General features: G+C 42.9%; 1 protein-coding gene across 1 annotated transcript in view; it reads right to left on the bottom strand.

Annotated features, from left to right (window-relative positions):
• Positions 1–16,343, bottom strand: part of COL6A6 (collagen type VI alpha 6 chain) — a 123,030-nt gene that overhangs the window by 28,309 nt on the left and 78,378 nt on the right. Inside the window, exons 28-32 of the mRNA XM_066351823.1 lie at positions 15,805–15,867; positions 14,058–14,093; positions 13,898–13,934; positions 11,751–11,762; positions 6,571–7,064 (exon numbers count right to left, since the gene is read on the bottom strand). Coding sequence (XP_066207920.1) covers positions 6,571–7,064; positions 11,751–11,762; positions 13,898–13,934; positions 14,058–14,093; positions 15,805–15,867 — 642 coding nt within the window. The remainder of the gene's footprint in view (positions 1–6,570; positions 7,065–11,750; positions 11,763–13,897; positions 13,935–14,057; positions 14,094–15,804; positions 15,868–16,343) is intronic.

The following is a 16,343-nucleotide window of genomic DNA, read 5'->3' as shown; positions in this document are numbered from 1 at the left end:
AGAGACGATCATCTGAATTGTTGAAGGCTGTTAATAGGTCTCTGAGCACCGTTTGGAGTGAATCATGCCTTCACTTCACCGGGACTGGTGAGCACCGGGGAAACCAAGCCCAGAAAGCATAGACTGACCATGTGGTGGGGGCAAAGTGCTTCCTTATTACCAACTATCAGAATCCAGAAAAAAAATATCACAGAATGTCTGAGATAGAAGAAATCTCAGAAACCATGTGATCTAATCCCACCAGTTTACAGATGAGGAAAGGGAGCCCAGACAGGGGCGGAATACGGAAAGTCCCAGTTTCAGTTTTGCTCTCCCCAAATAAGACCCGCCTTCCACCCTCCTCATGAGCTACCTTTATGACTGCAGTCTTGTGTCAGGGGGTTCTACTCTAATTTAGAGCAGTGTTCTTGAGATGTCATCCAGGGATTGCTGCCATTTAACTGATTTGTGTTCTGCGTGCCTACAATGTGACAACTTCCGTACTTCTGGCGGTGGCACTAGTTGATAATTTACGCTTCATATTTAATTGCATATCAACACGTTGGCGTCAACCTAAAACATCATTCTTCTCATTGATTTTGGTGCATTGCTTTACTGGGGGAGCCCATAGGGGAGTCTGTTCTCCCTGTACCCCTCCCCACCTAGTCAAGAAAGCTCGCCAGATGTGGTTTTAGAGACCATTCACCCTCCCACACATCCCTGGAGCATCTGGTTAGCCTATACTGTATTACAGAAAATTCCTTGAACTGAATGTGGGTTGGGAATTTAAATAAAAGGGCCATATTTAAAAAGGGTCCTACTGCCTGACCAGGCGGTGGCCCAGTAGATAGAGCATCAGACTGGGATGCTAGAGGACCCAGGTTCGAGACCCCGAGGTCGCCAGCTTGAGCGCGGGCTCATCTGGTTTGAACAAAAGCCCACCAGCTTGGACCCAAGGTTGCTGGCTCCAACAAAGGGTTACTCGGTCTGCTGAAGGCCCACGGTCAAGGCATATATGAGAAAGCAATCAATGAACAACTAAGGTGTTGCAACGCGCAATGAAAAACTAATGATTGATGCTTCTCATCTCTCTCCGTTCCTGTCTGTCTGTCCCTGTCTATTCCTCTCTCTGACTCACTCTCTGTCTCTAAGAAATAAATAAAAAAAAAAAAAAAAAAAAAAAAAAAAAAAAAAAAAAATTTTAATAAAAAGGGTCCTACTTAAAATTATTTAAAATAAAAAGATCCAGCCTGACCAGGCAGTGGCACAGTGGATAGGGCATTGGACTGGGATGCGGAGGACCCAGGTTTGAAACCCTGAGGTCGCCAGCTTGAGCACGGGCTCATCTGGTTTGAGCACAGGGTTGCTGGCTTGAGCAAGGGGTTACTCGGTCTGCTGAAGGCCCACGGTCAAGGCACATATGAGAAAGCAACCAATGAACAACTAAGGAGCTGCAATGAAGAATTGATGCTTCTCATCTCTCTCTGTTCCTGTCTGTCTGTCCCTATCTATCCCTCTCTCTGACTCTCTCTCTCTGTCTCTGTCACAAAAAAATAAAAGAAAAAAAATAATAAAAGGGTTCACTTTTCTTTTCACTTTCCTGTGGATTCAAAGAAGTACCAGCTTGGATGAAAATACAGCTGTAAAGTCCACAGAAGGGCACAATGAGGCATTCGGCGTATGGGTCTGGGTGATGCTCTGTTCTTTCTTATTTAAATATTATAGGCTCCATAAATTGGTGAATTCAAGAAAAAAAATACAATTATAGGCAGTCCTGGGTTATAAATAAGATAGGTTCTGTAGGTTTGAACATGTTTAGGTACCTATATGCACAGAAAGATAAAAACAAATACTCTATTAAGACAAAGGACAAACATCTGTCTCAGCTGCATTTCATAGGTAAATGTACCCATGTCAACTTATATACAAATTCAACTTAAGAACAAACCTACAGACCCTATCTCTTTCGTTACCCAGGGACTGCTTGTAATGTTGTGTAATATTTTTTTCTCTAGCTAATTCTATGTCAATGCAGAAAATTCCTGTTAAAAATAAAAAGTTGGGTGCTCAAAGTGCTGAAGTTTTCCATTAAAAATCCTACCGTATCCATTTCATCTCTATCTTCAATCACAAGAATGATCTGTAATGTCAAATATGACTCTTAATTTTTCTCTCATCTGCAATACTAAACAGCAGAGTCAAGAAAAAAAAATAGGCTAGCTAAGAAAACCCAGATATTTCTTATAAGTATATTAGAAAGGGAGACCCACTCTATATTAAAATTCTTAATGCACAGCAAGTATAATTTCACCAGAAGAGCAATTGCCAAGAAAATTTAGAGGAAAAACCCTAGTGACAAAACAAAAGCCGAGACTGAAGTTTTCCTAGTCAAAAAATGGCCTTCTAGCCTGACCTGTGGTGGCGCAGTGGATAAAGCGTCGACCTGGAACGCTGAGGTTGCCGGTTCAAAACCCTGAGCTTGCCTGGTCAAGGCACATATGGGAGTTGATGCTTCCTGCTCCCCCCCCTGTTCTATCTCTTTCCTCTCTCTCTCCCTCCCCAATAAAAATGGATAAATACAGTCTTAAAAAAAAAAAGGCCTTCTATGTCAGCAGGGGTGAACAGCTGGTCACTGAGCTTTGTACCAGCAGGAAAGATTACCAGAGGGTGATCCCAAGTCCGTTTGCTGAGGAACATGTTGCAATCAGCCCGCTGTCAGAGCAGCTGCCGCATGTCCTGTCTGCGCAGGTCCCACAGTCCACACTGGACTACTGAACTCTCAGGTCAGTGCAGACTTAGAAGAGTCATGATATTTATGAAATAAACTCAGGTTTTCAAACATGGCCCCCCAAATAATTTATTGTCATGAAATTTCTGAGTCCCATTCTTGAAATAATAATCAACCCAAGTTTAAGTGTAGGTAAGCAGAATGGAAGATGAATAGAAGAAGAAAAGAAGAAGAGGGCAGATGAACAACTAGTAATGTCATTTCCCTACTGTAATGTCACCTACTTGTGTGCACGCCTCTGTTTTTAGCCTTTCTAGACAGCCCTGTGTAGTTCCATCTTCCATGAGTCTGGGTACCCTGTATCTCTACTTCACTCTTGTGTCCCCAGAGCCTAGAACAGCATCTGGTATATATGAAATGCTTTCCCAACATTTCTTGGGTGAATGAACCTTGGAACCAGTTCTGATTTCTGTATGCACTTCTCACTCTTCTACCCAATGGGTGTTTGGAGCCAATTCTGCTTAGATTTTATGAGGGTCTCTGTCAAGAATTTAAATGTTCATTGGTGCCCTTTTGAGATAAACTCCTTCAAAAAAAGAGCAGAGAGTTTCTAGGTGATTTGGGTAAAGCCTTTAAGTGAGATTGTTCACACACCCAAAGGTTTAAAATACACCAACAAAATGTTTGTTTGTTTTTTTACTTTGAGCAATGGACTTGTGTCAGTTTGTTTATATGACATGTACTCTCAATTACTTATTTGCGTTAGGATCTTGTTACCTCTTGTTTTGTGACTTGATCAAGCCAAGGGACAACAGGGGCCCTCAATAAACCGAGGGAATTATGAGGATACTGTGAGTGACCAAATCCGCTTACAGAATTTGGAGCTCCTGCATCTCACAGCAGTGCCATTTGCATAGCCTGGCCCCAGGCTTTTCTAATTTATGTGCATTTTCTTTTTCAAGACTGATAGATCAGCATGTGTATTTGCATAATTCTGAGTTAGTTCAGTGATGCTAAAGCAGTTTCAGTCACTTTAGACCAGTAGACTTCAATATTATTTAACAGATTTTAGTTTAGTATTAAGCAAATGAAGGATAATAAAGCAAAAACTACCTTCTTGGGTGTTTATTCTGTATTAAGCACTGATGCACAGCGTTACATTGTTTCATCTTCATAACAACTCTAGGAAACAGGCACTGCTTTCTCCAGTTCAGTAGTTTTCTAAGCAGGTGATTGGGTCTATAATCTTCATACAGCATCAGGGTGGTTGACTCTTTCACGGAACAGCACAAAATTTCTGGGGTACTGGCAGTGGTCCACGGACTGGCGGTTGGAAATCACTGCTCTATTTTATAGACGAGTACTCTGTTTCAACTCAGTTCTTTGAGCACCTTCACAGAAAATTATGAAGCTAGAAAGGTCAAAAGCCCAGTTAACCCTAGGTGTCAGGCTCCAGGAAAGAGAGATAGAAGTTACTGACAGGTGAGTGCTCCTGTAAAAGGCTTTCAGAAACAGATGACATCCTGACTACCTACATTTAGCCATTTTGTCCACGCCAACAGTAAATCAATCTTGGCTTCAAAAGTCTTACTTAACTCTAATCTGAAGTTTCTTACTGCGATTGATCCCAGTTTCTCCAATATGAAATTTTGCTAAGTTGGAGTTCAGCCTGCTAATTTTCTCCAGTGCTAGTTTTTCATATATCTTGATGACAGTGATTCAGTTGCTTCTCACTTTCCTTCCTCCAAATAATAATTTTTAAATGCTTGGCGTTTTTGTTCTGGTTGTATGTTCCAAGACCCTTTTGCTGCTGTATGGGGCCCCTTTTCATGGTTTCCACATGATGGAGAACAAAACACCATGTAGGGCCAACACAGATGAGTGGAAGGACACTGTTGGGTCCAGTGGGCCTTTTTTTATTTTTTATTTTTTTTAACTTTTTATTTTGTGTGTGTGTGTGTGTGTGTGTGTGTGTGTGTGTGTATGTATATGTGTATTTTTCCGTAGCTAGAAATGGGGAGGCAGTCAGACAGACTTCTGCATGCGCCCGACCGGGATCCACCCGGCACGCCCACCAGGGGACGATGCTCTGCCCATCTTGGGGCGTTGCTCTGCCGTAATCAGAGCCATTCTAGCTCCTGAGGTAGAGGCCACAGAGCCATCCTCCGCGCCTGGGCCAAATTTGCTCCAGTGGAGCCTTGGCTGTGGGAGGGGAAGAGAGAGACAGAGAGGAAGGAGAGGGGGAGGGGTGGAGAAGCAGATGGGCGCTTCTCCTGTGTGCCCTGGCCGGGAATCGAACCCAGGACTCCTGCACGCCAGGCCAACGCTCTACCACTGAGCCAACCGGCCAGGGCCCAGTGGGCCTTTTAAAGGAGCACTGCCACTGAGCCACTATTGGCACAGTGTTTTAAAGGTTAGAATGGCTATTGTCAAAAAAGACAAGAAGTAACAAGTACTGGCGAGGATACGGAGAAAACGGAACCCTCGTGCACTGTTGGTAGGAATGTAAATTGGTACAGCCACTATGGAAAACAGCCTGGAGGTTCCTCAAATAACTAAAACTAGAACTCCCACATGAGCTAGCAATCCCACTTCTGGGTATATATCCTAAACAAAACACAACACAACACTAACTTGGAAAGATATTTGCACCTTCATGTTCATTTCAGCATTATCTACAATAGCCAAGACATGGAAACAATTTGTGTTCACTAATGGATAAATGGATAAATGGATAAAGAAGATGTCACACACACACACACACACACACACACACACACAATGGAATGTTATTCAGTCATAAAGAAAATAATAAAATCTTGCCATTTGTGACAATATAGATGGAATTTGAGGACATTATGCTGAGTAAAACAAATCAGAGAAAAACAAATGTCATGTGATCTCACTTAGGTGTAGAATCTAAAACCAAAACCAAAACCTGAACTCAGAGAACAGACTGATAGCTGCCAGAGATGTGGGGTGGGGGGTGGGTGAAATGAGTAAGGGGAGTCTACAAGGTACAAATTCCCAGTCATAAAAGAAGTGAGTCATGGGGATGGACGGTACCTCGTGATTATAGTTCATACCGTGTTTCACATTTGAAAGTGGCCAAGTAGCAAATTTTAAAACAGTCTCATCACCAGAAGAAACAAATTTTGTAAGTATGTATGGTGACAAATGTTAACTATGCTTTTTTGTGGGGACCGTCTTATAATATATACAAGTATTGAATCGTTGTGCTGTACACCTGAAACTAATATAATGTTATACGTCAATTATACTACAATTAAAAAATAAAAAAAAAGGTCATCTTGACTCCAGGTTTATTTAGGAATGTTACACAGTAAGAATTTAATCCTTAACCTAAGAAGCTAGAACTAGAATGGCGTTTCCCTCACAATATTCGGATAATTACATGATTGGTGAAGTTACAGAATAAGTCCATTGGTTTTCATCGTAGAGTACCATTTACTACTCTGGCCATGAAGTGACATTTAGAAATGTTTATTGGCCTTCCTGATTGAGTATCTTTACACCCAGAGGCAACAAAGAGAGTACCTTGCAGAAGCACTGGAATAGCAAACCTGAGTTCGAGTTTTGACATTGCCACCTGTTAGCTGTGTGACCCTGGGCATATAGATGAACTTCTCCAGACTCAGTCTTCTCATGATACAATGGGGATAACAGTGGTACCTATGTCATACACAGTACCTTTGAGACTCAAACAGGATAATGCATATGAAAGATTTCGCATGTTCCTGTAACAGTAATACAGAGTATAATTCTACATTTTCTTATAAAGTCTTCTGAATATAGTCCTCCTTCTCTTCAAAAAAGTCACATGAAGGGCTTAACCCTCTTACCGTAAATGCACGCTTGATAGAGGGCACATTGCTGAACGCGATCACCACTGGAACGATGTCAAGGGCACTGAATTCCATGGTGGCGGTGGCGATGTTTTGGGCATCCGCAGATTGGCCGCTGCTGAAAAACGTGGCGATCTTTCTCGTGTGAGCCCCTGGGAGGGTCCGTTTGAAGATGTTTCTGGAAATAAACCTCATTACTTTGCCGATCTCCCTGCCATCTGAGGAACTCTCATAAGGGATTGCTTCTATTTCCCTGAGGAGTCGGTTCTTCTTGAAGGCGTCCGAGAAGCGAATAAGGTGCTGGGGATGGGAGTTGTAGGAGAGGACAGCCACGCGCACGCCCACGGGGCAGCTGTTCTCCCGGACTCGCAGGCCGCTCACCAGGGCAGACACCATCTTCTTCATCTGCTCGAATTCCTGCTCCGTCACATCCCGCGACTGGTCTAAGGCAAACACCAACTCGGTTGGGTGCATGGGGCATTCGGGTTTTCCTGAAAGGCAAGAACATGCCCCTGATCATGTAGCATAAACAAAAAAATGCAGAGAAGACAATTTAAAATGTTACATATTCAAATATTTAAACATTACATAGGTATTAGTAGTGTAAGTATTTTAAAAAGCATTTGAAATATTAAATTTTTAAATCTTGGCCCTGGTCAGTTGGCTCAGTGGTAGAGCATCAGCCCGGTGTGTGGAAGTCCCAGGTTCTATTCCCTGGTCAAGGCACACAGGAGAAGCAACCATCTGTTTCTCCGTTTCTCTCCCTCCCCTTCTCTCTCTCTCTCTGTCTCTCTTTCTGTCTCTCTTTCTGTCTCTCTTTCTCTCTCTCTCTCTTCCTCCCTCCCGTAGCTATGGCTCATTTGAGCAAGTTGGCCCCAGGCACCGAGGATGACACCGAGGATGGCATCATGGCCTCACTTCAGGCATTAAAATAGCTTGGTTGCCGAGCAATGGAGTGACGCCCCAGATGGGCACAGCATCGCTCCCTAGTGGGCTTGCCAGGTGGATCCAGGTCGAGGTGCATGTGGGAGTCTGACTCTCTGCCTCCCAGCCTCTCAAAAGAAAGAAAGAAAGAAAGAAAGAAAGAAAGAAAGAAAGAAAGAAAGAAAGAAAGAAAGAAAGAAAGAAAGAAAGAAAGATCTCGATTACTTAAAACTAGTACTCTAAAATCTGAACGTACTTTTTAAAATAAACCACATGGAAAAGTCCATAATTCTAGGGTTAATGGCATTTATAAGTTAATTACCAAATTTCTTCTAAATGATAAAGAGCTCATGGGTATACCCTTTCTTTTATCTGCAGAGATTTGACCAATGGCATCATGGTTGTTATTGGGACTTCACTCACTTAAAGAAACTAAAACATATTTTACTTCATGAGGAAATGTAATGGGATAAAAAGGAATGAATGCGATAGCTCTGCTGATAATTTCAGAAAGATTGGAAGAGAACTGACATACCTTATACAGAAGAGACTCTTAGATGTAGACAGTAGGCACTCTAGGGAAGTGTGCAGAGCCCTGGCCTAACTACTTACTAGCAAAGGGACCTTGTCCAAGTGACTTATCCTCCCTAGGCCTGTTTGCTCATGTATAAAATGTCAGTCTTGATATTACCCACCGCATAGTCCTGTGTTGAGGATTAAATGAATCAACATAGGTAAAACACCTAGGATAACAGCTCCTGGCACATAGTAAGCGCTCAATTAATGCTAGCCATTACTATTATAATTATTATCCAGACATTTTCACTGTGAGAACTCTATTGTTTAAAAGAATGAGAAAAACTTTTAACTGGTTTTTTTTATGTAACAGCTAATATTCAAATTTAATCAATCAATGTCTTATCACCTAGAGGAACTTTGAATTATGATTATTAAACTCAAATGTAAGCATTACTTTCAGATTTATTCAATGATCTCAATTCATTCATTCTAATCCTGGCTCCCTGTATTTATCACAGTTGGCCATTTCTACTTGTCTGATTATCTGATTAATGTTTGCCTCTCCTACTAATTTAGGAAGTGTGGAGACAGGGATTGTATCTTCTTGATCTGCCAGGTGATTAGTCCCAGCCATATATCAAGGATATAATAAAAGTTGACTGAACAAAGGACAGTTCTCTGCAGCAGGTGCTGGAAGAAGAACAAAACATTAATCACAGGGGAGAAGCCTGGCGTTGAGATGTGGTTGGTAAAAGGAAATCTCAGTGATGTGCTCTCGGAAGGGCGTCTCCTCTCCTCCAGATGCCAGCAAGTTCTACTCAGAGACAACAAACACAGCACGAGGCCCACCAGCTCTCACAGGGAGCTCAGCGACGCAGACCTGCTGGGTCCCGCCCAGGCTGGCCAAGGAGGGAGTCCCTTCGCCCTGGCCGGCTGGGTCTCACCCTCCACTGTCACTGCTAGGTTATCTCCTTCTGGCCCCAGACTCCATGACCTTCACAGGCAAAAGGATGAGTAAGAATAAACATCCAATCCCAAATAAAACAGTGCATCTCACTGGAGAGAAGACAGAATTGATTAGCCTCCAAGTCTAATTTAGTGGGCTTAGCAGATTTTTAAAAATTAAGGCCATGTCAATTTTACAATAAAACACGAGTAGAATTATGACCGAACATAAAAGTGGTCCTGCCAGCTTTATGTTTGGACTGTTACTTGCCGGCGGGAATGACAACAGTGTAGCTTTAGATGTAAGTTAGAGATAAAGAGAAGAAAGATTCACAGCACTGGCGCTGGAGATAGAAACAAATTCAAGTTTTCTGGAAAAACACCAAAGGGCTAATTCAGCTTGCCAAATACATCCTCTGAAATCCAGCAGGCTGCCAGGAACCTGAGGATACTGACGAATGCTGGGCTGGACTGCGGTGGCACCGAGGAGGCCTCCTCCAGGCCTCAGGGCCACACACCGGGACCAGCATGGCTCTGTGGCTACACACTGTATACTGATGGTGGCTGCTTGACACTGAGGAGGTGACAACTGAGGACAGAAGGAGGCAAACTAAACCACCTCTGTGCAACTAACACATAACTAAGGTGGCCCTCATCCAGGCCACCATCATCTTTGCCTGAAATGCCTCTGACTTTGACATTTATCCCATAGCGGCTCCAGTAAGCTTCAAAAAATTGTCCATCAGTTCAGGCTCCATGTTTCATATAAGCTCTTTAATACTCTCCCACTACAATGCAAGTAAAATGCAGCTGCCTCATTGTAACCTGCAAAGCTCAGCTTGACCTGCCCTTGCTTGCTTTTCAAGTGCCATTCTCCCCTTCCTCACTGCGTTGAGCTCAGTCACTCGGGGTTTCCACCAGTTCCTAGAAAATGCCTAGGTCCGTCTTGGCTCATGGCCTCCGCCCTTGCACTCCACTCTGCCTGGCTCTTACAGACCTGGCTTGTTTTTACTCTTCAGTGGCTTCAATGTCACCGCCTCAGAGAGGAGCCCTCCATCCGAAAGGGTTTCTCCCCGCTCCTAACATTATTCAGGGACAGAGAATCCTGTGCTTTACCTCTTTCATAGCAACTACAGGAATCTGTAATTGTTTTTGTTTATTACGTGGATCCGTTACTGGAATGGAAACTTCTAAAGACCAGAATCATGTCCATCTTATTCAGTCCTGTGCCCTTAGTTCCGGGGATAGACTGGCACATAATAGGCTTTCAATAAATGTTTGTTGAATGAGTAAACAAGCAATCAGAGGGCATGGATTGGTGGGTGTACTTAAAAGGTATAAGGGAATAAAGGTTTAAGAGGGGCGTGATGGCTATGTACAAAAACATGTAATAGGTATTTGTAAAAGACTTAAAAACTAGCACTGAAAGATATTAAACCAACTTGGCAATTACCATCAGCATGAACTCCATGGATTTTAGCATTATGTGAGCTGCAAATCCAGCTAACTTGCTATCTGATCACCTCTACTTTTATTATTATTATTATTTAAGTGAGAGGAGGGGAGATAGACTCCCACATGCACCCCAACCAGGATCCACCCGGCAACCCCCATCTGGGGCCAATGCTCGAATCAACTGAGCTATCCTCACCACCCAGGGCCACATTCAGACTAATAGAGCCAGTGGCTGTGAGAGGGAAAGAGAGGTAAAAGGGGGAGAGGAAGGGGAAGAGTAGCAGATGGTTGCTTCTCATGTGTGCCCTGACCAGGGATTGAACCTGGGACATCCACACACTGGGCCAATGCTCTATCCACTGAGCCAACCGGCCAGGGCCTCTCTACTCTTATTATTATTATTTTTTTTGTATTTTTCTGAAGCTGGAAACGGGGAGAGACAGTCAGACAGACTCCCGCATGCGCCCGACCGGGATCCACCCGGCATGCCCACCAGGGGCGATGCTCTGCCCACCAGGGGGCGATGCTCTGCCCCTCCAGGGCGTCACTCTGCCGCGACCAGAGCCACTCTAGCGCCTGGGGCAGAGGCCAAGGAGCCATCCCCAGCGCCCGGGCCATCTTTGCTCCAATGGAGCCTTGGCTGCAGGAGGGGAAGAGAGAGGCAGAGAGGAAGGAGGGGGTGGGGGGTGGAGAAGCAAATGGGCGCTTCTCCTATGTGCCCTGGCCAGGAATCGAACCCGGGTCCCCCACATGCCAGGCCGACGCTCTACTGCTGAGCCAACCGGCCAGGGCCACTCTCTACTCTTATTTTCCACATTTCCTCCTCTATATCTTTTAAAAAATTGATTTTGGAGAAGGAAGAAGAGAGAGACAGAAACATTGATTTGTTCTACTTATTTATGCATTCATCAGTTGATTCTTCTCTGTGCCCTGACAGGGGATCGAATCCTATAACCTTGGCAACTGAGCTAACTGGCCAGGGCTCTCCACTGCATCATAATTCCTAACTTCTAAGATACAGAGACATTATGACAAATAGAAAACAAAGGGCAGGGGATATTATTACAAAAATAAAACAACAGTAAGATAAATGGTAACATATATTAGTCATTAAAATATTAATAATAAAAAAAAAATCAAACCAATTGGTTGAGAAATAGCTGTTGAGACTCAGCTAACACGGAGAGACTACTGGAGGCAGGTCTTTGCTACCAGTATGAGGCAGCAAAGGCAGCTCAGGTAAAATTTGTATCTTTTTGCAGGCCACACTCATCTTTCCAGACATATGACATTTTGCGCTTGATTATAACACGCTGTAAATAAAGATTACTCACCGTGTCCACCAGCTGGGGAGAAGAACAAAGGAGAGGAGGTTATTATTTGGTAGGAGAACAGAGTTCTGCACTGTGTAAGAAAATCATGGCAGCTGAGATTCTGCACTGTGTGCTTTTTGTAGATGACTCAGAAATCAAAGCAACAGATCGGGTTTGGAGAAAATGCAGACGCATCCCCGCATCTTGGTATAAGCACTACTCCTTCCATCGGGGAATGGGAACGGAGGGGTGGGACAATACATAGCCATCAATCAGCAGCTTCCAGCCGGGGGTCAGAGGACATGAACTGTTGCCTGGGAGGGAATATTATGCTGCAGAGAGGTACAATGAATTTGGAAAGTGAAAAGACCCTAACCTCTCTCTATTCTAAATTTTCCCCATGTAGATTTCAGTAGCTATCAATTATACACACACACAGGTATGTACATAAAATTAGAGATACATTTATTCTGAAGCAAATTAAGCTTAAGTGTTAGGTCTGCACTGTTCAATATGGAAGCCACTAGCCACATGTGACTTTAAATGTGAATTAAAATGAAAGAAAATAAAAAAATTAAAAATTCAACTGTTCAACTACTCCAAGTCACGTGGCTAGTCAGAGGCGGATTAAGGTTGGTTGAGGCCCTGGGCACAGAAGAAAATATTGGGACCCTTAAAAAAAAGAGAGAGATAGGGAAAATAAAAATACATGTTAACCATATTTTTAAATAAATAAAAAGTGCTATGTACTATTAATGTTAACATTGCACATATGAAACCAAACTTGGTGTCTTTAGAAAAAAGTATCAAGTTGGGGTTTTTCGGGGCCCTTCAGAAGTTGGGGCCCAAGGCACATGCTCAGTGTGCTCGCCGTAAAATCTGCCTCTGTGGCTAGTGGCTACCATATTGGACGCTGCATCAGAACACTTCTGTCATTGCAGAAAGTAGTACTGGTGGCACTGCTTTTCATGTGTCACCTGCCAGGGCTCCTTGCAAGGCACTGGGAGGCTCCCTAGCCATGTGTTCATATGAACACATACTTTTATAACATGCAGAAATCATTGGCTGTGATTTCCTTTCTTGTTCTAGAGAATACTTACTTTTGAAATAATTTGTACCCACCTTTGGATTTGTAATTTTGTATCAAGCCCCTCAAATTTTAAAAGATCAGACCTCCTCATACTCAGGTCTAGCCTTGAGCTCACATGGCTGCCACATCAGAACGCCTACTGTGCTAATTCAGACCCAAAACAGCCAGTCCTCATGACCCAATGTACATATTTTAATTCCCATCATGGATGGTTCCACTCTGCTACTTAAAGGCAGAGTCAAGATCAACTCTGCATTCAAAACTTTTAAGGTTGTGTTATTGAGACCACTCCTCTATATAGAAGTGGGCTCTAATTTATCTAATTTACTCCCCCAAAATTCCTCCAGGGAAATTTTGACTTTTCCTGTCAGTCATAGAGTTTATTTGGAAAGTCGAGCATTTGTAGATAAATATTAAATAGTCAACTTTCTCTTTACCTTGTACATGCAATTCCTTTGATGGTACTAACAGCTATTGTGACAGAACAGGCAGGCTACCACGAGGTTCTTCAAGCAAATTCAAAAGAGCATTTACCAAATCAAAATACCTTTTTGCTTTTAAAATTTTGATAGGAAAAAATATCGTCAGAATGAGTAATTTTACAAATAAATCAACCAGTCTGACTAAAAGTAATCAAATGTACTTTTCCATGTATTTCCAATTTATAAACCAAATTCAGCGCTCCCAACCACCCAGACACCCTATTATCATGGTTGTCTCTGTCACACCAGGTGAATTCCATCTCGTTAATAATCACTTTAAAGAGTGTTCGCTGTGATTGTACATTGATTGATTTCACCACCAAGAGAGTTCTGATCTCATATCTCAATTTCCCCTAGGTTAAAAGCACTAGATACATTATTCCCTAGGGCTTGAAACAGGTTCCATTAGGTATGCTGACAGCAAGAGAGGGAGTTAGTTAACAGTCCCAAGTCTATGCTGATTCAAAATATATGCATTGACATCCCTAATTTTGAGAAATTGGCTGGTAAATTGTCTCAATTTTGAGGGCAGAAATTGCTGCCTTTCTTCTATGAATGCTGACAACTTGCATGATCATTCTAAGCAGGGTACTTACGACTGTGGTCCCGCACATACTGAATGAGCTCACATATCTACAGTTCAGAAATAAAAATAAAACAGGAAGGATTAACCAACATACTGCCAGTCCTGAAGTTTAAAAATAAAATAAATTTAATAGAGTGCTTAGAACACTGTCGGAGCCAGGAGATACATACGGAAAATGAAGCCAGTCCTTTGGCGCCTTTCACACCCTAGGGAAACAAGAAGAATGGTTCCATTGTTCTTTTAAAGTTTTGATTCTTATTAAGTCGGTGGGCAAAAAAGAACACATGGAGATTATTAACCTGATTTACAACATTCTAAGGGGAATAATGATAAGCAGCAACTTTGATGAACAAAAACCCCCAAAGTCCACTTTCTTCCAGCTTTAAGTCCAGATAAGGGTCGTCTGGAATCTAAGGGTGGAGCTGACCACTTGACACTGGCGTGCAAGGCGTGGGAGCCAGCCTACGGCTGAGAACTAGATAAGGCTGGACCATCCGTGTGCCTGCCCTCCTTAAGACAGAGGCTGAGAGTTCCTTGATTCCATGTTTTGCCTTGAAATCTGAATCTCTTCCTGTCATCGGCTGGATGTCAAAGGGACCAGACTCAATCTGAACATCTGAAAAAGTAATCCCAACTGTCTTATAAAAATGTTCTCTGGGTGAGAACAGAAGGAACAAAGTGGATTTGGTCGGAATTTCATGGGCTCAATCCCATCTTTGGAAGTGGAAGTCTGTCTAAGAGAAGACACCCGAAGACAAATGCAATGGCGCCCACCCAAATCCCTGAAGAAAGGAAGTCCCGGCCCTGGCCGGTTGGCTCAGCGGTAGAGCGTCGGCCTGGCGTGCAGGAGTCCCGGGGTTTGATTTTCGGTCAGGGCACACAGGAGAAACGCCCATCTGCTTCTCCACTCCTCCCCCTCTCCTTCCTCTCTGTCTCTCTCTTCCCCTCCCGCAGCCAAGGCTCCATTGGAGCAAAGATGGCCCAGGCGCTGGGGATGGCTCCTTGGCCTCTGCCCCAGGCGCTAGAATGGCTCTGGATGCAACAGAGCGATGCCCCAGAGGGGCAAAGCATTGCCCCCTGGTGGGCATGCCAGGTGGATCCCGGTCGGGCGCATGCGGGAGTCTGTCTGACTGCCTCCCCATTTCCAGCTTCGGAAAAATGAAAAAAAATAAAAAAAAATAAAAAAAAAGTAAGTCCCATGTGAATGCAACTTTGATCATTTACTCACGATTTATTAATTTCCTCTTACCTTGCTTTATTATTATTTTTTTTTGCTGACAGAGAGAGAGGAACAGATAGGAACAGATAGGAAAGGAAAGAGATGAGAAGCATCAATTCTTCTTTGTGGCTCTTTGATCTCCTTATGGTCTCCTTAGTTGTTAATTGATTGCATTCTCATATATGCCTTGACAGGGGGGGGGGGGGATTTACAGCAGAGCTAGTGATCCCTTGCTCAAGCCAGCGACCTTGGAGTCATATCTATGATCCCATGCTCAAGCCAGATGAGCCTGCGCTTAAGCTGGCAACCTTGGGGTTTCGAACCTGGGTCCTCTGCTTCCCAGTTCAACGCTCTATCCACTGCACCACTACCTGGTCAGGATTACCTTGCTTTATTTACTGATCATTTATTGAATGTGTGAAGAGGACAAGGATTTGACAAGTAAAATTTACTAACTGAGAAATCTCATTTTAGTCTTAATATTTTCTATTTCCTCCCTCAGTTCCTTCCACCTTTCAAGAAACGGTAATTGATAGTTAACTGGCATTTTATTTCACTTCCTCCGAGCATGTAACAGTGGACAAATAGCTGCCAAGTTGCAAAGACAGAAAGCATGTACATTTGGACAATGAAGACCCCATGTACTGACTTTTTATTTGAAAAAAGGATGTGATGTGATTTATGGCTTTTCAGCTTACCTTGCGTCCAGGAGGTCCCAGCGCCCCGGGGGATCCCGGTTCTCCTGGAAGCCCAGCGGATATCTCAAAGCAGAATTTATTGACTTTAAAATTATGTTTATACATATATGTGTGCTTTCATTTTCAAAGGCAATACACTTTTACTTTAGAAAATTTGAGAGATTTCCAAAAAGGCCCAGAAGAAAAAAATAGTCCTTAGCAATCCCTTCTCCCCCAAATAAGGCTTGCTAACATTTTGGTGTCTTTTATTTACTCTTTAGATGTAAATCTGTATGTTCTTAATAAAATTTTCTACCTTTCTCCGGTTGCTTTTTAAACTAAATATATATCTCTGACACTTTTCATGTGTGTGTGTATGTATATATAGTATAAACATATATGTATATATATAAAACCAAATATATATACACACGTGTGTATATATATTTTCCCCATGTATAAGACACACCCTTTTTTGAAAAATTTGGGGTCTAAAAACTGGGTGCATCTTATAGAGTGGTTGTAGTTTTATTTTTAGTTGCATTTCCCACTTTTTCACG

This window comes from Saccopteryx leptura, chromosome 10 (genome assembly GCF_036850995.1).
Source record: "Saccopteryx leptura isolate mSacLep1 chromosome 10, mSacLep1_pri_phased_curated, whole genome shotgun sequence".
In the NCBI taxonomy this organism is placed as follows: Eukaryota; Metazoa; Chordata; class Mammalia; order Chiroptera; family Emballonuridae; genus Saccopteryx; species Saccopteryx leptura.
Note: the sequence above shows the minus strand (reverse complement) of the source record. Positions and strands in the feature narration are given on the sequence as shown.